Source organism: Chelonoidis abingdonii, chromosome 3 (genome assembly GCF_003597395.2).
Source record: "Chelonoidis abingdonii isolate Lonesome George chromosome 3, CheloAbing_2.0, whole genome shotgun sequence".
Classification (NCBI taxonomy): domain Eukaryota; kingdom Metazoa; phylum Chordata; order Testudines; family Testudinidae; genus Chelonoidis; species Chelonoidis abingdonii.
The window spans coordinates 180,781,149-180,803,608 of record NC_133771.1 but is presented as its reverse complement, the minus strand read 5'-3'; the positions used below and the strand labels follow the sequence as shown (position 1 = coordinate 180,803,608).

Genomic DNA, 22,460 nt, shown 5'->3' with positions numbered 1-22,460 from the left:
TTGGAGAAACTGAGTTCCTGTCAAATCTAACCATCTATCTTGAGCATTTATAGTGCTCCAGTCATTACAGAATGTAGGCACTGTTACCTCCCCCTAAATCACCACTTACCATTAGACTCACTTCCTTAAAATTCATTCAGTGAATGAGATATTCGTACTGGTATACATACTGCTTCCTCGGTCTCTCCCACAGTGATAAATTAATATTCTTAGTGTGACACCAACAAAGAAACAAATAAGAAGTCCACACAGACCAATGAAAAGCTGTGAGACTTGCTATTATAGTTATCTTCCACTGTGCCAGACTGGAGAGCATGAAACAATATTAGTGCCTCCTATTACCCATCTAAATATCGGTAGATCCACTAGGCCAGACCCCCTGCCCCTTTGCCATTGACTTCAGTGGGCATTGAGTCAATTTAATTATGCCCATCATAAGGCAGAAAAGGAAAGCAGGTAACAATATTAAACAAAATTTCTTCAGATTTAAGAGAAATGTTATTTTTTATGCACATTTTGAGTGTGGTACTAAGCTGGTACATGGTGACTCACTATAGTTGTGGGACTGTCCCTCGGAAACGCAAACTTCATAGGTGCATTCCATACAGCTATCAGTTTCTAGAAGGAAATAAAGCATACACTACAAGCAGAGAGTTTTCTCTGCTGTATGTTCTACCCTAAAAATCTGCTTCTTCCGATGTGATACAGAACACTTCCTAGGTAGGTCTAAAACAAGGCAGAGATTGATTGAGGAAAGAACTGCTACATAACTTAGACATTGTCTTGCTTTCCATTACCCGAACCACAAAGTTACAACAGCTTTCAAGTGACAAACCAATTTAAAAACAATTTGACTCCCAAGACAATCAGAAAAGGGAAAGACTAAGTTGAGGCAGGTATTCCAATGCAATTACCATCATTAACCCTTTGGCACAGCAGCAAATCAGGAGTTTCTACTGCTAAGAGTTTCTTTAAAATGTCTGGTATTGGCAAATTGATTTCCAGCAGTGAGGAGTTAACACTGTGGCAATCTCTTCCTTACAGATTTTTAACAGGCTTCAGGTGGTAAGATCTATTTATACACCATATGTTAGTACTCGAATCTCAGTTTGTAAGATATAGCATTCAGCTTCTTGAATGAATATACTGAACAGAGTATCATGGCAACTGCAACTGTAATAATATGATGAAACATTAAAATTAGTGTTAATATAATAATCTGCTGTGTTTTCTTCCACATGACAAATTATTTTAACAATTAAGCTAAATCCCATCTGCTTCTTCAGAATAAAAACACAATAAAACAGAAAGTTCACAGTCATGAACCATTATCTCTGGAAATCACATTATACAGGTTCAGTATTGATGGAGTCAATTCAACAAACACTATAGGAGAACACGCATATGTCAGGTCAAATCAATGTGAGAACTGCAAACATAGTTACATGTGGGCAGGACCGGCGCCAGGGTTTCTGGCGCCCTAAGTGCCGGGCCATTTCGCCGCCCCCCGCACGGGTCTTGCGGCTCCGGTGGAGGTTCACTGGAGCCGGTGGAGGTTCACTGGAGCCGCGGGACCAGCGGACCGTCTGCAGAAATGCCTGAGGCAGGTCCACCGGAGCCGCGGGACCAGTAGACCCTCCGCAGGTACGACTGCGGCAGCTCCACCGGAGCCGCCTGCCGCCCCCCCGGCAAAATGCCGCCCCCCCATAATGCTGGCGTCCTAGGCGACTGCCTAAGTCGCCTAAATGAAAGCGCCGGCCCTGAATACCAGAATGAAACAGACTCAATGGTATGTTTTCATCCTTCCTAGGGAGAAAGTGTGGTCTGGTTTAGAGTATGGAACTGAAAACATATTGGACAGATAATATTTTTCATTTAAATTCTACAATTAACATGTGATCTGTTCCTCCTATGTTTCCTGGATATATAACGAGTGACAAGATTCCTTATCAATATTTGTTAGAATATGAAACATTTTGATGATTTCGTGCATGTGTGACTTATTTTCTGAAGCTAAAGTTTTACAGCTGTATTGATATAAAATTATATAGAAACTGGATGCAATGTTTATTGCTTACTTTATGGAAAATGTCTGAATGTCCATTCATGAATTGTCATTATCTTATTACAATTCAGGATGTTAATAACACAAGCCTTTTTGCTTATTCCAGATATGTATACAGTTTGTTGCAGTGACAATATTATATAGTATGATTTTTGCATTTCATAAATCCTCTTCTGGTTGATAATTTCTCATGTACATTCCATGACCAACATTTTATAGCTAAGACAATATCTTTTCTCACTACAAGATCATCTATGTATATTTAATTTCTAATTAAAAAATACTTTTACTTGTCTTGAGGAATTAAACTCTCAATAGTTTTCACTGAATGTTTTAGACTCATCAAAAGCCAGTTTCAGATCCTAAAATAGTTTTCACCAAGGTTTTATGCTCAAACAGATGTGTTTGTTTATCATAATGGAAGAAATAAATCCCTCACCCCCAAAAAACTAACTCATGTTTATACTTCTTTTATGATTTTTATATTGTTTAGTCAGTTAACTAGGGATCCACTTGCTATCTTTTCAAAAAACAAAAAAGAGAATTTTTTGTTTTGGTTTGTGTGGCTTTTTGTTCCTAAGTTCTCTTAGTTATAAATCATTCCACGTTTGTTGGGTCTCTAATTGTGTCTCTAGTTGTTTGCTGAGGAAATTGCAACTCCTGATTTCAGAATGATATAGCCAGAGATTTTGTATAATGACAATGCAGCATAGGTGGCACAGTTAAAAGAAGACAGCTTTACTTTCACAAGCAAGGCTGAAACTTACCCAGAGTTACAACAACATGTTTGTTTGTTTTTCCCTGATTAAGCTGAGCAGATGTGGCATTGAGAGTATGTCTACACTACGGGATTATTTCGATTTTACATAAACCAGTTTTGTAAAATAGATTGTATAAAGTCGAGTGCACGCAGCCACACTAAGCACATTAATTCGGCGGTGTGCGTCCATGTACTGAGGCTAGCATTGATTTCCGGAGCGTTGCACTGTGGGTAGCTATCCCATAGCTATCCCATAGTTCCCGCAGTCTCCCCCGCCCATTGAGAATTCTGGAGAGATTGGACTAACAGCATGATGGTGCAAAAGACAGTGTCACAGGTATGATTCTGGGTAATGTATTACTCATATTCCTTTCTCCGTGAACGCATACGGCAGGCTAATCATTTCGGCCACAGCTTATTTCCTGCCTGATAGCCCTGGCAGGACACATAGCAGGACACAATGGAGCACCATTTTGCCTTTGGTCACTTCACGTATGACTACGTACTGCGATGCCGCTGACAGAGGCGGTACGCCAGTGCAACTAGCAGCAGCGCATTCGTTTCCAGTTGCAAGCTCCAGCGAGAGATAGATTAGCAGTCATATTGTACATACGTCTGTGCCATTGTAAATTATGATGAGATAGATACCTGCCGGCTTATCGATAGTCCGTATTCCTGCATATTGTCAGGCTGTGTCATGGGTGCTTCCTGGCTGGCCTTGAGCTGAGTTGGCCGGGGCAGCAAAGACACAAATGGGAATAGACTCCCGAGGTCATCTCTTCTTATATGTTTTATCCAAATAGAGTCATGCCTGGCCTAGAATATGGGACAAGTGTGCTGGAGAACCCAGTGTATCAGAGAACAGAAAGTACCCGCATCCGTTCAAATCCGCCGCAGAATGATGAGACTGCATGCCATTCATGGGGGGTGCCCTTGCAACAACCCATCGTTGATTCTTTCCACCCCCAACCTTTCTGGCTACAGTGGAAGTGTCCCCACCATTTTGTGTGATGAAGTAATAAGAATGCAGAAATAAGAAAATGAATTTTTAGTGAGATAAAATGAGGGGGAGGCACCCCGTGCCTATGATAGTACCAGGCAGGATAAAAACGGTGAGAGGAGAGGATCACGCATCTATTGCTTCTGCGGAGTGTTCAGGCAGTACAGAATCTTTCTTTAGCATGAAGTAGGTAGGTGGGGGTCTAAGGAACTCAGCCCCAGTGGCTATGAGGAGGTTACCAGCGTTCTGTAGCAGTCTACCGAAAATGCACCAACAGCAGAAGTCCATTCCTAGTTTCACACCAGGCGCCCCGCCGATCACCTTATCTGAGGCCAGCCAGGAGCACTCCGGGCTGATGATATGTATGCATAGCGAGTCATATGTGTAACCATTCTGCACCAAGGGGAGGGGGGGAGTAGGAGCTGCTACCTTCTTGCTGCAGCACGCATCTACCAGCAGCATGCGAGACATACGGGTGACATATAAAGAAGTCAAGAATGATTTTTTTTCCCTTTTCTTTCCATGGGGGAGGGGAGGAGAGGGCGTAACTGATGAGGGCAAGTTACCTTAACTTATCCCAGACAATGTGTGTTCGACCCTACAGGCATTTGGAGGCTCAGCAAGATGCAAATGCTTTTTCGCGAGACTGTGGGACCTGTGGGATCAGCTGGATGCCATAGTGAACCCTCCCACGCCAGCCTCCATTAGATGCATTGAGATTTTTGGCTTTCCAAATTATGCTTGCTCAAACAGCCTGTGCTAGTGGCTCTCTTTTATCATAGCCTGGAGATTTTTTTCCAAAGTGGCTTTGGCATTGTCATTTCATCGTAATGGAGCTGTGATAGAACAATTTTGTCTCCATCCCAGCGATCAGATGTCCAGAGTTATCTGCACCGTATGGCCCATGCTGGACCTTTTGGATTTGGGCATGCATCGCCACCCTCGACAGGAGGAGCTCCACCACTGGGCAAAAAGGAAATGAAATTCAAAAGTTTGCAGGGGCACTTTACTGTCTAATCCTAGGCCACTGATCCGAGTTCGGGAGATAGCTGTCTAGAGCGGTCACAATGGTGGCACTGTGGGATACCGCCTGCGAGGACCAATACAATCGATTGTGGCATCACCTAAACCCGTAATGCTGTATGTGTAAATACTCAATTTCAGCACTACTCCTCTCGTTGGGGAGGAGTACAGAAACCGGTTTAAAGAGCCCTTTATATCGATATAAAGGGCCTTGTTGTGTGGACGGGTGCAGCGTTAAATCGGTTTAACGCTGCTAAAATCGGTTTAAACACGTAGTGTAGACCAGGCCTGAGTTTATACACTTGTCATCAAGTTGCCATTTGAGCTATGTTGATTTTTTTTAAATGAAGGACATTTAGAAGATTTGATTGTTGGAAAATAATTATAAACTAAAGTTTACACAGTTTATAACTTAGGCCTTGTCTATACTACCAGGATAAGACGATCTAAGTTACGTAGCGGTGTCTGCACCATGCTGCGTCGACAGGAGACACTCTCCCATTGACTTACCTAACTCCTCTCTGTCCAGTAGAGAACTGGAGTTGACCAGAGAGTGCTCTGTAGTCAATCCCTGGTAAGTGTAGACATGGCCTTATTGTGTGTTCCAAAACTGTATCACTTTACAGTGGCTTTTAATCAATAAATATTAAGTTAGTGGTGACAGCATGGAAAGCTCTTGTAGTTTGTTGGTATGTAGCTCCCCAGAAGTGGTATTAGGGAAGTCTGATGGTATTGCAGGTCTGCTTTTGTGTAGGTAGGAGAGCCCTGCAATAAATATAGGGAATTAGGGCAGTGGTTTTTGTTTGTTTGTTTGTTTTACTTCAGCAGCTGTAGTCAGGGTCCAAGTTTTGAGGGCTTCAGGAAGGATAGTTTGGGACTATCTCAGGTGTTGGTGAAACTGTTAATATACAACACTTGTCCCTCCTGTAATAACATCAGTACAGCAGCTGACATTCTAAGAAAAGAAATACAGTAAAAGGTATCATTGAGGAGGAGGGTTAGCTCAGTGGTTTGAGCATTGGCCTGTTAAACCCAGGGTTGTGAGTTCAATCCTTGAGGGGGCCATTTAGGGATCTGGGGCAAAAATCTGTCTGGGGACTGGTCCTGCTCTGAGCTGGGGGTTGAACTAGATGACTCCAAAGGTCCCTTCTAACCCTGATATTCTATGATTTTAGTATTATGAACAAGTCTATTAATAGGCAGAACAATGTTGCAACATTGGGCCCAGAACTTGCAAGGAGATATGCAGAGGCATTTTGGCCCTAGGGATTCCTCTGTGCACATCTCATTGCAGGACTGGGGCCTATCTCTTTTTTATAATCCAAGTAAAACAAACATGCAGTTGATAGTATAATAACCAGTTAATAAGAATAATTACTCCCAAAAATGAAACCAGTTTCTTACACAGTTTTTATGTATGACCTATTGATTCAAATAAAAGCTAGAATGTTTAACACAGATGTCATTAGTACACATACTATTTCATTAATTTTAAAGGATTAAAACAATTTAAAAAGTAATTGTTCTTGTTCTGATTAGGTTGATGAAAAGACAGAAGTCTCATTAGGAGGAACTAGTTCTAAGTAATTTCCATTTGTAGAATAAGCATGCATGGATTTGCTGCCACCTCTAGATTGATAGGCTCATTTTGAGTAGATGCAAAACTGCTGGTGTCAAGAAATATGTTTAAATTGTTTTGCTCTTGAAATCAGTTATTAGGTTGTTTTCTATATTTCATTAGTTATAAGGTTATTATTATGGGATAATTATCTTTTTATTTTGTATTGTGAAAAGTGCATGTAATAGAAAAGTAGATTGAGGATGTAACTTGCCATTATCCAAAACTAACACACTTTTCTGCATGAATAGTAGAGGGTCATTTTGCTAGTGGCGGTTTTCTTCCACAGGGTTATTTTGAAGAAGGGTGAAAGCTAGGAGCTGAGGCATCAAAAAATATTTTTACAGCAGTCTGCAACTTTTTTTCTTTTTGGATTTAGGTTTTTCACTTGCTGGGGTCCTACTTGGAATCTAAACACCGGGTTAATTCAGACCTTCAGCAGGGGCTAGTTGACATCATCACTGGTATAAAAGCCAAAGTGTGGTTGGCCAAGAGGTATGTTCAAAGACCATGTATGCAAGAAGTTAATACACTAATAAATACGCTGAAGGGTTGGAGGGGGCTGTTTCTGTCTGTTTGTTTTTGAAAGGCTGTTGACATAAGTGCTGCAGAAATATTCAGAAATTTGAGTTATATTCATAAAAAGTATTTATTCTTTTGGCCTTTCCCCTACCCCCCCCCAAAAATAAAGGAAAAATAGCGTTAATGTGCTTTTCTCACACACGACTGGTTTTTTGTTTTTTTTTGCTTTATCAAGCTTCTTTCCTACATATGAAATAGTTGACTATCATTTATATACCACAACTGATTCAGAAATCCAAATATAAACAGTCATCTCAAATATTGGGTGAACAATCCTTGCATGTAGATTATACCAGGAGAAAAAGAACAAGAAAGTTTTTAAGAAAGGATGAACATAGCTATTATGATAAAGTCACAGTAATATATACAATATGGTCAGTAGCATGGCCATACTTTTCTTATTTTCTCTGGTCATTCTCACCAAAGAATGTAGAAAATGTGTCACAGCATGCAAATGCTGGATCTTTTGCAACCTGTGTCCACCCAAACATCAGCAACACAGGATAATTCTGGACATCTTTCTTCAGGTTTGCAGCAGAAGAATGTTGAGGTGGCCAACATGCCACCATAAAGCAAAAAAGAAAAGAGCATGTTATTACAATGTTTCTCTTGGCACATGTGAAATATTAATAAATTGTACACACATCATGTTGACCAAAGTCAGTAGAAAGATAGCTGCATAAAATAAACTAAGAGCATACTCCACCCTGACAGAAGAGATGGGCCTTGCATATGTCTTAATTAATATATGCATAGTATTTTTAATCAGTTTAGATGCTCCCATAGACTCTTTGAAATGGGCCCATTTTGTAAATTAATAACATTAATAAATATGCTACTCTCCTGACTTTCAGGAGAAAATATATTTGTAGGTTTCAAATAGAGGAATTCTCTGCAGCATTGAGACTAAGAAATCCAGCTTCCTAATCTGGATGTGTGACCAAACTGCAGTATTTCCTCTATTTCATTTGTACATAAAAAGCCACTCTCACATAAAATGACCATATGCATTAATGTAAGCCTGCATCATTAGGCCGTTTTCCTTTGTGTATCTGCTCTAGACTCCTTTCTTGATTCATACATTGTAAATTACAGTGTTAATATAACCTGGATATAAAAGATTTTTCTTTTAAATTAATAGAGCTCTGATTATTTAGACTTGAGCAGAGGAATAAGAGTGGGATAACTTTATATGTATTTTTTTAAACCAATAATGTTTTTCTGTATATTTTGAATATAGAGTTCTGGAAAACTATGTTAAATCATACAGTGTTGGTTTAAAACTTTTCAAAACAAGTTTTTGTCCATAATTTATTTGCTCATTCTCTCTTCATCTATGTTATTTTTTTTACTTAAAGGACACCATGAACAGGGTGAAATTTGTTTTTACCTAACTGAAATAATGAAAATATCTGTGAAACATTTGATAACACAATTTATTTGTACATGTATTAAACCTAAAAAGAAAAGGGAATGATTTCACTAAAATGGAGACTTTTCTTCCTCAAGTGGTTGTCTCCATGGGTATTCCACTGGAGGTGAGCATGTGCTCCGAGAACTTGAGACTGAAAGATTTTACACTAGCAGTGCCTGTTGGTCCGTCCCTGTGCCCCGTTGTGCTCAGAACTGAGGGCGTAAGAAGAGGCCCAAAATGGCTACCTCTCCAGTTCCTCTCTACTGTTTGTGGTCTGAGATGGAATCCTTGGTGTCAGCAGCTTTGCTAACGGACCTGCTTCCAATCAGGTTTTTCTGTAAATAGTTTTACCTTTTAGATAGTTAGTTTTAGTGCCTAAATAATGCTCTGGGAACTGGGGTGTTTCTCCCTTCATTACCTTTCCACCATTTGGAGTTCTTAGTATAGCTGAAACTAGATCCCAAGGTGCAAGTCTGGTGTGTCTTCCCAGTGAGTGACACCCCCTCACTCCCGACTTGTGTTGGTTACCTTGGAATAGGGTTACCGACAGTCCTGTATTAGAAGGATGTCCCTTATTTAAATAGAAAATTGCTTGTCCTGTACTAAATCAGTATGGGATACCTTTTATCCCATATTGAAATAGCAGGGGGCAGTACCCATAGCTGCATCTTTCCACTCACTCCCTCAACCCTGGCCCTTCAGTGTTGTGCAGGAAAAACAGTGTCAGGAGGGGAGTGGAATATGCACCCATGAGTACTAGCCCCCTGCTGGACAGGGCCCCCTGCTAACTCCAGCCCTTGAGCACAGCCCCATCTACTTTCTCTGCACAGGCTCTGTCTGGCAGAGGAATTGAGCAGGGCTGTGTGTCCTGTAACTGCACTCAAGGGCCGGGGTCAGAAAGGGGGCAGGGGTCTGTCTGGCAGGGGGTTCAGCACTCCCAGGTGTAGTGTCCCTTCTCTGAGAGTCTCTGCCAACATCCTCAGCAGGGTGGACAGCACGGCAGCAGGCAAAGACCAGCAACTGCAGCCTCCACTTTGGCTCCTGATGTCCATGCAGAACCTGAACAGGAGTTGCAGCAGCTGCTGGCCCAAAACTTGGGGCCCTGGATTCTCTGCAACATCCAGAGCTGATGAGAGACAAACTCTAGAAAACTTGGGGATGAGGGGAAAGAGTCTTGTCCCCAGAAGTTCAAGTCAAGACTGGGGAGATCTCAGGTCTGTCCCGTGTTTTTAAATACAATATTGGCAACCCTACCTTGGAGAATCCCATTAGTTGCTGTTATTTTCCATGTTGAAGCCAAAAATCCTGTGAATTCTGGGTCCAAAGACACCTGATGGAATAGTTGATGAGGCCTCAGTCAGACCCTGGCTTGTGTGATGTTGTACGCTGGCTGAAGATGCCTCTCCTGGCCAGATGCTGCCTAGCTCTGGACCATTAGAGACCAGGCCTAAGAATTCTAGCAGGCAGCAGGAAGAGGGTAAGAACAAATGCCCTCATAAAAAGTGGAAAAAATCTCCTCCCAAGACCTTTAGCAAAGGACTGCCTCCTGTATACTAATGAGACTCTGTACAGGTGTGTCAGGAGGTTGTGGGGAGCAGTGATCCAAATTGCTGGTATTGAGGTCCAAGAGCACTCCAAAGGTACTAGCCATAAGAGAGAAGGAAGCAATCGCCTGGTGCACTGACGGTACCACACCAGAATGGGAAGAAGACATCAATAGTATCAACATGCACTGCTGGACCTAAGTCAGTATAGTTGGCTCCATGAAGAGTCAGACCCCACTCCCCAAGTCTTAGACCTGGGTGTACTATTCTTGAGGAACTGGCTCTGTATTCTGACCTGGAATCACTGATACTCTCAGAACTGGAGTTACCTTAGGGAGATACTCACTGTATGCCAGTCTTATCTGCCAGCAAAGGCATTACATAGTGTATGGTACCAACAGTTCCACAGTGGAATCTGAAGATCTGTATTCCTCTGGTGAGCTAGAACAGTAGTTCTCAACTAGGGGTACTCAGAGGTCTTCCATACAGCTTCCTTACATGAACCCATCTAGATATTTGCCTAGGTTTACAACAGGCTACAAAAAAGCACTAGCAAAGTCAATACAGACTAAAATTTAATACAGGCAAAATGAGAAAGTAAGCAATTTGTCAGTAATAGTGTGCTGTGATGCTTTGGTATTTTTGTAAGCAAGTAATTTTTAAGTGAGGTGAAATGTGGTATGCGAGACAAATCAGAGTCCTGAAACGGGTACAGTAGTCTGGAAAGGTGGAGGCCCACTGGGCTAGAGACTGAGACACTGGCTCCTATGTCTGCTTTGAGATGCAATATTAGCTCTGACAGAGGTTCCAGAGACTGGTAGGCACCCTTGCACTCCTGCAGGCCACATTACCAGGTTTGGGAGCAGTAGTATCCTCTTCTTGGACACCATTTCCTTACCCTTACAATCTCACTCACAGGGCCTACTGGGGTTCTTGGGATCCTTACATCTAACTTCTCAACTTCAAAGGATCTGAGCAGGAATTCAGACTAAGGTCACCTTGTACAGAATAGCCTCAACCCCCTGAGGAATGTTCTGAGGAGGAAGATCAACGTGAACAGCTGGGCCCACTCAGGGTACGTCTACACTACGGGATTATTGCGATTTTACATAAACTGGTTTTGTAAAACAGATTGTATAAAGTCAAGTGCACGCGGCCACACTAACCACATAAATTCAATGGTGTGTGTCCATGGTCCGAGGGTAGCGTCGATTTCTGGAGCATTGCACTGTGGGTAGCTATCCCGTAGCTATCCCATAGTTCCCGCAGTCTCCCCCACCCCTTGGAATTCTGGGTTGAGAACCCAGTGCCTGATGGGGCAAAAATCATTGTCGCGGGTGGTTCTGGGTACAGCCTCACCCCTCCCTCCGTGAAAGCAGCAGACAACCATTTCACGCCTTTTTTCCTGGGTGAACTGTGCAAACGCCATAGCACAGCAAGCATGGACCCTGCTCAGATCAAGACCGCAATAGTGGACGTTGTAAATACCTCGCACATTCTTGTGCAGTCTATGCTGAACTGGGACCTGCAAAGCCAGGCGAGGAGGAGGCGGCAGCTACGGCAGCGCGGCGAAGAGAGTGATGAGCACATGGACGTAGAATTATCTCAAACCGCGGGCCCCTGCGCTTTAGAGATCCTGCTGGTAATGGGACAGATTCTAGCCATTGAACGCCGATTTTGGGCCCAGGAAACAAGCACAGACTGGTGGGACCAAATAGTTTTGCAGGTTTGGGACGATTCGCAGTGGCTGCGAAACTTTTGCATGCGTAAGGGCACTTTCATGGAACTTTGTGACTTACTTTCCCCTGCCCTAAAACACCAGAATATCAAGATGAGAACAGCCCTCACAGTGGAGAAGCGAGTGGCAATAGCCCTCTGGAAGCTTGCAACGCCAGACAGCTACTGGTCAGTCAGGAATCAATTTGGAGTTTGCAAATCTACTGTGGGGGCTGCTGTGATGCAAGTAGCCAAAGCAATCATTAAGCTGCTGCTACGAAAGGTTGTGACTCTGGGAAACGTGCAGGTCTGTAGTTGATGGCTTCATGCAAGGGATTCCATAATTGTGGGGGCGGGGAGGGCGATAATGGGAACCATATCCCTATCTTCGGCCCCGGAGCACCAGGGCACCCAGACGTAAACCGGCAGGACGGTACTTTTCAATGTGCTGCAAGCACTGGTGGTCAAAGGATGTTTCACAACATTCCACGTTGGGATGGCCAGGAGAAAAAGGTTTGATGACGCTTGTCCTACTCGTCAGAAGCACTGCTCTGTTTAAACTGCTGCAGCAAGGGATTACTTCCCAGACCAGAAAATAACAGTTGGAGATGTTGAAATGCCTATAGTTATCCTGGGTGACTCAGCCTACCCTTTTGATGCCATGGCTCATGAAGACCATACAAAGGCAGCCTGGACATTAGTCAGGAGTGTTCAACTACAGGCTGAGCAAGTGCAGGAGGTGGTAGCAATTTGCATTTGGTTGCCGTTTAAAGACGCGCTGGCGCACATTACTGACTCGCTCAGCTCTCACAGCCCAAACCAATTCCCTGTTATTGCCTGCTTGCTGTGTGCTCCACATCTCTGTGAGGGTAAAGGGGAGACCTTTATGGTGGGGTGGAGACATGAGGCAGATCACTTGGCCGCTTATTACGTGCAGCCAGACACCAGGGCGATTTAGAAGACACACCAGGAAGCGGTGTCATCAGAGAAGCTTGAAACGACTTCATCACAGGCCAGGGTACGGTGTGACTGCTGTGTTCGTTCCCTTTCATGGACCACCCCCCAGTTATTGACTCTTTCCCTGTAAGCAAACCCACCCTCCCTTTCGATTACAGCTTGCTTAGAATAAAGTCAACTTTTTTTTCGTTTAAAAAAATTTATTATTTTTTTCATTTTTATTAAAAAAAGGGTCATTATAAAAAGAGGGAGAGAACGACAGGGTATTCCCGGGTGTTGGTTTGGGAGGAGGATAGGAGAGGAAGGAAAAGGCCCATTAAACATATTCACAGTAATGACAAGCCTTTTTGGTTGGATGTCCGACGGGGGTGAAGTGGTGCGGGGCTGATTGAACCATTCCCCCACGCGTTCTTACACGTCTGGGGAGGAAGATATGGGAACATGGGAGGGTGGTACACAGGGCTTCGCAGGGCACTCGTGACCCGCTGCTCTCCTTGAAGCTACCACCAGACTCGGAGGATGTCGTTTGATCACGCGCAGCCCCAGCTTGGCATCCGCCACCACTGATCTTCCTGCCTACACCTCTGATCTTCCTGCTGCCACCTCTCATCTCGAGAGCATCTCTGTATCCTCACGTTGGTCCCTCCTTCCTCACGTTGGTCCTCTGGTCCTACACGTTCACTTGGCATCTCTGTACTTTGCTATTCCCCGTTCTTTCCACTCATTCAGATGACGCCTCTTTCATTGAGGGTTATTCCATGATTTTCCAAGAACATTTCCTTCTACGCTCTTCGTCTTTCTTTCCCCGGCCTATCTGAGCTAGTCCTTCGGGATGGAGATTAGGGAGCCTTGAAAAATATTGCAGCTTGCATGAGTGAGGTAAAAAGGGAGAGGAGTATTTAAAAAGATTACATTTACGAGAACAATGGTTTATTACTCTTTTCACATGTGACAACACTATTCACCTTCTTACATAGCACATGTAATTCACTACAAGTCGCATTTTGCATCTTAATTATTGAGTGGGCCTGCGGCTCTGGTGTTTAGAGATCTCACGATGCAGGTCCAGACATCAGATTCAGCTTGGATGTGGCCATGGTAAGCCATTGTGTTTTGCTTCTCCGCATTCAATATACAGTGTCCTCTGAAGCTTCTTTCCCGTTTAACATGGCAGCAGCAGAAAGCAACCCTCGCCCATCCATTCTCTGGGATTGATTGCTTTACCCCTCCCCCCACTGATGGTGGTATCGTGGAAGATCTCTGCTATCACCCCCTTTCCCCCCCCCCCACTGGGGTAGCTGGAGGCTAGGAAGATTCCTGATAGCCAAATGAAAAAAAGCTCAGCGTATCCTTCTCCCCTCCCCTGCTTGGCTACGTGGCAAGGAAGGATTTTCTTTTAGGCAACAGCCCAGTAGGAAATGGCATTTCTGTCCCCTTAAATTAAATTCCTGAATTTTCAACCAGCGTTACCATGAACAGTATCACTCTGCTGAGGATACGAGTTGAGATACAAGAACGGATGTTTTCTTGAATGCCAGCAATCACCGGGACCATACGCAGCTATGCTTTGTCATGCAATGAATACCGATTACTTGCTACATGCATGGTGTGGTAAAGTGTACCTACCATGGTGGACAGAACAGGCGTCTTGCCCAAGGAAACCTTCTGCAAAGGCTTGGAGTACCTCAGGAGTGCTTCATGGAGATCCCTGGAGGATTTCCACTCTCCCCAGACATGTTAACAAAACTTTTCCATAACTTTATGCGCGAATGCATCCCAAGCCACTCATGGCAAATCAATCATTAAAAAACGCTGCCTTTTAACCATGTGTATATTTACAAAAGGTACACTCACCAGAGGTCGCTTTCCATGGCTTCATGTCTGGGCTAGTGGCTTGGGAGGGCTGAGAGGGTATTCCGTCTGGGTTACAAAAAGCTCCTGGCTGTTGGGCTAACGGAGTGCTGTTGTGCTCTCTGCAAGGTCGTCCTCCTCTTCTCCTCTTCATCTTCCTCCTCCGCAGAATCCTCAGCCATGGTTGAGATTACAACACCCACCTCGGAATCCATGGAAGGGTGGGGTAGTGGTGGCACAGCCCCCTAAATTGCATGCAGCTCAGCGTAGATGCAGCATGTTTTGGCCCTGCCCGGACCTTCTGTTGTCTTTAGTTTTCTGGTAGGCTTGTTTCTGAGCTCCTTAACTTTCACTCTGCACTGCACTGAGTCCCTGCTGTGGCTTTCTCCATCATAGCCTTGGAAATTTTTTCAATATTCATTTCGTCTTTTGGAATGGAGTTCTGTTAGCACAGAATCCTCTCCCATATAGCGATCAGATCCAGTACCGTCCGTGCAAGCCATGCTGGAGCTCTTTTTCAATTCTCAGGAGGACTGGCAGATTGCTACCTGTGCTATGAGCTCTGCCAGCGTTGGCCCTGTGCTGCGTGAGCTCTCCATGCTGACTGGCCAAACAGGAAATGAAATTCAAAAGTTTGCGGGGCTTTTCCTCTCTACCTGGCCAGTGCATCCGAGTTCAGATTGCTGTCAAGCGGTCACAGTGGTACACTGTGGGATACCGCCCGGAGGCCAATACCGTCGATTTGCAGCCACACTAACTCTAATCCGATATGGTAATACCGATTTTAGTGCTACTCCTCTCATCGGGGAGGAGTACAGAAACCGATGTAAAGAGCCTTTATATCGATATAAAGAGCCCTTTATCGATATAAAGGGCCTCCTAGTGTGGACGGGTGCGGCGTTAAATCGGTTTAACGCTGCTAAAATCGGTTTAAACGCGTAGTGTAGAGCAGGCCTCAGTCACCCTGTGGCATGCTCATCCTCATCTCCGAACAATGTGGTAGCACCGTCTTCACCATTGCCATCCAATGACTACAGACAATTTTAGGACCCCCTGGGGAGAATTGCAAAATCACTCCAGATTCCCCTGGAGGAAGTTCAGGACTGCACTCAAAAATTTCTGAACATCTTCCTGACTGCAGGCCCAAGCAAGGGTCAGTCAACAAAGTTATAGTGGAACCGGTCAAGATACCAGTGACCCCACTGCTAAGAGAACAGATAAAAATTACTTTGTACTGTCTAAGGGAGTAGAATACTTGTTTTCACACCCTGCCTCAAACTTCCTGGTGGTTCAGGCCATCACTGAATGAAACAGACCACCAATCTAGGTCTGCTCCCTCCAACAAGAATGCTAAAAAATTAGACCTCTTCAGAAGAAAGTTTTTCTTCTCCTCCAACCTTCAGTTTCACATTGTGAATTATCCTGCATTGATGCCTAAATATTACTTTATTAACTACAACAAATTGTCTGAGTTCACCAACAAACTTCCATAGGAACTAAGACAGCAGTTTCAGGGCATCATTGACGAGGATAAAGTGATAGCCAGGTCATCCCTCCAATCTTCAGTTAATGCTGCAGACATGGTTTCCCGCTCCATGACTGTGGTTATCATGAAATGGGCTTCATTATTTCACCCCTTTGGGTTTCCCAAAGTAGTTCAGGCTACTGTGGAGAACCTCCTCGTCAAGGTCAACAGTCTATTTAGTGAAAAACTGAAGAATCTGTGTGCACCCTTTGACAAAGCCAGGCTGAATGGCTGCAGGAGGGTGCTAGAAGGCAGATATATTAGCCCCAGAATGTTAAAGTCCCTCTTTCCTACTAGCAGAGAAGGGGTTACCTCAGGCCAATAAGGGACACCTGATTCCAGTTAAGGGTTGTGTTAGGACTTCAAGTAAACAGAAAAGTCCACTTCAGTTCCAGCGCCAATTATAGTCTTTATCAGAGCAACTCTGGACTAAATTTCAGTAAAAACATACTTACCTGTGGACAGATTCCACATGAGGAGGGATTTCATCTCCTGGCTCTGGCAATAGTTAAATCCCACCAGGATGTCCTAGGCCCCATAGCTGCCTTCACCTACATGACTCTTTAGCAACGCTCCACATAGTCCACCTTCAGACATTGTTATGGACAGTCTGCAATCTAAGCAGGGAACCTGGACAAAAAAAGTCTGCTCCCTTCAGTGACCTGACATCATTCACCTACTGGGAAAGCAAAGAAGCTGTGTGCATTGGCGTTCCCTTCATTCTTACCCTCTCACCTGCAAAGATGGTGACTTTAGTTGGCCCCCTACTGGAGTGGGGAGCACATGTGGATGATCATATGGCTCAAAATTTGTGATACCAACAAGAATCCAAGCTGCACATCATCTCAAACTGCAAGCAGTAGACGAAGCCTGCAAAAGGTTCCTTCCTTTCGTCTGGGCCCTGCACATTCAGGTCACGTCAGGCAATATGATCATAGTTTACTACATAAACAGGGAGGAGTGGGGTCCACTGCTTTCACATGGGAAAGTCAAACTCTGGAATTGGTATATCTAATACCAGATAACCCTGTCAGCAGTGCCCTCCTGCTAATACTGAACACTTTGGCAGACGGACTCAGCAGGCACCTTCACAGGGAACACTAATGGGAACTGCGTTGACTCAGTAGCACAGAACCTCTTCTGGGAGTGGGGATTCCCATTGTGGGTCCTCTTCATCTTCCAGATGAACATGAAGTGCTCAGCCTACTGTTCCTAAATAGTTTAGGGTCACAATTTCTGAAGAGGACGCATCCCTAGTTCAGTGATGAAAGCCATTAAGATATGCCGTCCCACCCATATCTCTCTTACCTTCAGCCCTGAGGAAAGTCAAGTAGAACAACCCATCAGTAATCCTAGTGGCACCCTGATGGCTGAAACAGTTTTGGTTGGTGGCATGTCAGTGCATCTAAATCCAGCTGTTTCTGAATCTGCTGACTCAGGAAAAAGGCAAGACCAACCATCCCAACTCAGCATCTCTCCATCTAACAGCCTGGTATTTGAGTGGATGATGAGTTTAGAAAGGTTATGTTCAGGGAAGGTAAAAAACATCCTCAATAATAGTAGGAAAACCTCAGTGAGAAAACATTATGCAGCTAAGTAGAAGAGATTGTATGTCTGGTGCTAGCATCATCAGATACCTCCAGAGGACCGAGTTCCCTACCAGCTTGGACTACGGCCTTTCCCCAGAGAAGTTGGGCCTATCTCTGATCTCTCTGCATGTGGATTTAGCAGCGATCAACACCTTCCATTCTCTGGTGGTGAACTGTTCCGTCTTCACTGACACTATGACTTTAAGGGTTCTGAAACCTTTATCAGAAGCTTTTGTCTGGTACTGAAACTGATGCGAACATCTTGTCCTCCTTCTGCCTTCTTCATCTGTCTATAAAAGTGGTCTTCCTTACTGTGATCATCTCTGGGAGGAGAGTTGGTGAGCTCAGAGCTCTTACGATGGACCCCCCACTACACAATCTTCCATAAGGATAAGGTTTCTTTGGGTGTGTCTACACTGCAGCATAAGTCTGGGCTCAGATTCAGGGTTGAGCCCCAACCCTGCTTCCATCTACACACACATCTGTCAGGCTTGGACTCGGGGTCCTAGAACCTTGTGAGAGTGAAGGATTTGAATCCAAGTCAAGTTGAGGCCCAGGGCTCAAGCTCTATCACTTTGCTGTGTAAATGTAACCCCTCCTCAACCCTCTGACATCTGCCAGAATTATCCCACAATCCCATGGGTCAAGTTCCTTTGTCCTCTCTCTCCCAAGAATCACCAATCAATTCCAGGAAAACAGAAGCAACATTCCTCTTGTAGTGCAGCAGCTCTGCGAGTCAGCATTTAACTCTTCTACTCCGTTCAGACCACTGAGCTGTGAACACACCTTGGGAGAATATTGTGCACTTGCAGTGGACATCAACCAAAAGAAGTCTTTTGCAAAGTGCCGTGCTTCACGGTCATAGGAACACAGCCAGACTGTGGTTAATCTCAACAGATTTTAGTTTGGGATTTTAGCAAAAATATTAGGAATGACCATGCATAGCAGCAAATAGTAAAGAATCCGCCAGTGCTGGAAATTTACCAGACTGGTGACTAGTGCAGGGAGTGGATTAAGTGGTTCAAAACTGAGTACTGGGAAATCAGGGGCCAGTACCAATTGACACTGCTAGTATAAAACCTTCTAGTTGCAGATGCACCAACAGTGGAATACCAATAGGGTCCAGACATCTCAAGTAACTTGTTACTGTAACCCCCTTTCCCTCTCAGGGCATTTCCTGAGGCTTAGTTGAGTACCCTAGCATTACCAGACTGCGCAGCTCCCAATAGCTATTCATTAGTCCCCAGGAAATGTCCTGCACAAGGTCATTGTTACTACTGCAAGATGAAAATGGAAAAACAAATAGGCATATGGATTCTTGTTAATGGCTGACTCGGTTTCAGTTGGCATATACAGGGTAGTTCCAGAGAATAAATACACCATACAGAATTGGCCAGATGGGGAAAATAAGTGTCATTCCATTGCAGTAAATGAGTGAGGATCTGGCTCTTTTTCTCTCTATTAATCTATTTACTCTGTCTTCTTTATATGGTCCCTGTCACCATAGTACTGTAGCACCTCCCAGGTATTTAAAAATAACAGTAACAGGCTCTTCGGAAATGTTTCCAGAAATATCATATGATTAGAGCTGGGCAAAATGTTTTGCTTTTTTGCCAGTAATGCAGTTTTGGTCAACTCGAAACAATTTGTAAATTTGACAGGTTTGCGGCTCTGGACATTATTGCTTTGGTTAGTTCTTCTTCGAGTGCTTGCTTATATCCATTCCAGTTAGGTGTGTGCGCGCCGCGTGCATGTTCGTCAGAAGATTTTTACCCTAGCAACACTCGGTGGGTCAGCTGGGCACCCCCTGGAGTGGCACCACTATGGTGCCGGATATATACCCCTGCCGACCCATCCCTCAGGTCCTTCTTACGCTGTGCGTCGTTGGACAGTGAGTGCGGCTTAGCTGACCTCCACTTCCTAGCTACTCGTAGTTCTCGTTATATTATTAGTTATAATCCTTTATATATATTTATATATATTAGACGTTTTTTCTTACTAGCTAGTTAGTTTAGTATAGTTTAGGGGGTTCGGGAGTAGCCCTTCCCGCACCGGTGCGGAGCCATGCCGGTACGGTTTTAAACCGTGCTCGGCCTGCAAGCGATGCCTCAGAGGTCGCCGCTCTGTTGAGTGCCTCGGGAATACATTCACAGCTAAGTGCCCATTTGCAAGGCTTCAGCGGACAAATGGAGCGGGACTTTCACGTTACCTCACCTTCGGCACGAGCGCTGGTCACTCGGCGGGCAGAGTCTGGCGCCCTCCGGCACTGCAAGGGCTCTTGCCGCTGTTGTGGCACGAAGTCAGTCGGCACCGTCCTCTCTTGAGGTGAAAAAGCACGACGCTCCTGCATGCCCGACAGCTCCCGGCACGCGCGTGGTTGAGCTCCTGCTCTGCTGTTCGTGCAACTGCACTGCAGTCTGAGAGCTCGTTAGTGGATCGCCGGCACGACACTGCAGAGACCGATGAGTCGGCACGTCAATTTCGGTCCCACGGGCGTCGAATCAGGCCTGACAGTCCCGGCACGAGCGCCGTAGTTGAGCTTCCTCTCCGTTGCTGTGCAACTGCACGCAGCCAGAGAGTCGTCTAGTCGGATCAACCGGCATCGACCTGCGAGGCACGACGACGTCAGCACGCAATCCGGTCACAGGGCTCGAATCAGTGCCTGGCTGCTCCCCTGCGCACGCCGTGGTTGAGCTCCTACCTGTGGCTTCATGCAGCAGCACTGCAGCCAGAGAGCTCGTCTAAGTTGGATCGCCCGACACGACACTGCGAGGCACCGACGACGTCGGCACCGTCGATCCCGGTCCACAAGGCATCGAATCAGTGCTGGCTGCTCCCGGCGACGCGTGTTGAGCTCCCTGCTCCAGCTGTTCGTGAAATGCCGCAGCCAAGAGCTCGTCTACGTCGATGCCGACACGACACTGCGAGGCACTGACGACGTTACAACTGTCGATCGTCCCACAGGGCCGTCGAATCCGGGGGCTGAAGCCCGGTACGCGCTGTGGTTGGGCTTACTGTTCCCTCCATGCCGGAGACATTCCCAACGGCGAGGGATCTCATTGCCATGACAGAGTAGGTGCTGCCTGAACCCCCGGCACCGCCGGTGCGGGTAATACAGTCTCTTGGCAAGCCTCCCTTGATACGACCATCCTCTGTCGGCACAACAGAGCGGCACCGTTCATGATCACGGTCCCGCAGACGCTCCAGGTCCCGTCGGCACTCCTGCTCCCAACGCCTCTTGCAGTCCCGATGCTGTTCTCCTCGGTACCGGTCGCACTTGCCGCACCGGTCAGTGTCCCCTTCACCGACCCGCTAATTTCGGCACCGTTCCAGCTCCCGACACCGCTACAGGCACCGTGACTCCTGTAGCCGCTCCCGACCTCGAGATCTTGGTCGACCTCCCAACACCGCTCTGGTCGCAGGTCCGGATCTCGTTCCAGGTACCGGTACGCCTTCCAGTACCGGTCCCTGGTCCCGAGTTGGGCAAGGTCCGGTAGAGTCAGAGACTCTGCCCATGATTTTTCAGCACCTCCATGGCCATCCGGACACTCATCAGTGTCTTCCCACGCGGACAGCTCTTATGCTCAGGACTGTGATTCTGATGTGCCCACCAACAACCAGAGAGCCCATCAGAACCTCCTATGGAAGGTAGCACTCAATGTGGACCTCCAGTTGCAGGAGATCCCGGAGGTAGGGGACCCGGTAGTGGACATTCTATCGGCGGTTGCCCCACTAGAGGGGCCCTACCCGTTTATTCGGACCATCCAGACAAATGCCGATACTCTATGGAGGGTACGACTACTTGTACATCCGTCCTCCTCCCTGTTCACTAGTCATTCAGTCCATTAAGGAAAGGGAATGGCATGGCCAGCAGGCGCCAGCCCCGAAATCGAAGGGGGCTAGGCGAATGACCCTACTGAGCCGCAGAATATACTCTGCAGGGGCCTTATAGCTCCACGTGGCAAATCAACAAGCCTTGCTTAGCCCCTATAATTATAACACCTGGGTGACGGTGGATAAGGTTATGGAGCTTCTCCATCAAGACTCCCGCCAAGAGTTCACTACCCTCTTGGAGGAAGAGAAAAAGGTGGCCAGAGCTTCCCTCCAGGCCTCGTTACCGTGAGGAGCATCTCATGGCTCAGGTTCCAAACCTCTGGCCGGAGCGGCGATATACCCTTCACGACTTACCATTTGATGGTAAAGGCCTCTTTGCAATGAAGTCAACCCCAGGCTGCAAAGCCTGAGGGACAACAGGGTCCTAATGTGCTCTCTTGGCGTGCATACGCCGGCGACCTAACGCAGGCCTTTCCATCCCCAGTCACACCGCCGTACTCTGTGCTTAGCTACAGACAGGACTTTGGCAGATGGTGCGGCCGAGGTGGTTGCAGACGACCGTCAGGACCCCTATAGGGCCAAGATCGAGGTCCCTCGCAATCATCACCGGGACCAAAGGCGAACTTTCGAAGGTGCACCCGAGGGCGGCGTACCAGTTACAGGCGGGATTCCACTCCTGCTTCCTCTTGGCGTGGTCCCAGTTAACTTCAGTTCACTGTCTCCTACGAATGGTGGAGTATGGGTACCACCTCCAATTTGTTCCAACCCTGTCCCTCTTCAGGAACTCCTCTCAAGCGCAATTCCTCTTACAAGAGGTGCAGACGCCGATGGATGAAAGGGGCAAGGGGTTTTACCCCCGTTATTCCCTAATCCCCAACTCGTACGGAAGTCTCAGACCTCTCCTAGACCTACGAGGACTCAACCAGTTTATGATAAGGTTGAAGTTCCGCATGGTATCCCTGGGAACCATTATCCTGTCCTT

The 22,460-nt window shown here is 45.9% G+C and overlaps 1 protein-coding gene across 7 annotated transcripts in view; it reads left to right on the top strand.

Moving 5' to 3' along the window:
* The window catches only part of THADA (THADA armadillo repeat containing), a 358,450-nt gene that overhangs the window by 227,262 nt on the left and 108,728 nt on the right, over positions 1 to 22,460 (top strand). For 6 of the 7 annotated variants that reach the window (XM_075064366.1, XM_032775058.2, XM_032775064.2 and 3 more), the window contains one exon: positions 6,846 to 6,961. The exons of the other annotated variant lie outside the window; for it this stretch is intronic. In XM_075064366.1, the coding sequence (XP_074920467.1) occupies positions 6,846 to 6,961 (116 nt within the window). The remainder of the gene's footprint in view (positions 1 to 6,845; positions 6,962 to 22,460) is intronic. 7 annotated transcript variants of the gene reach the window in all.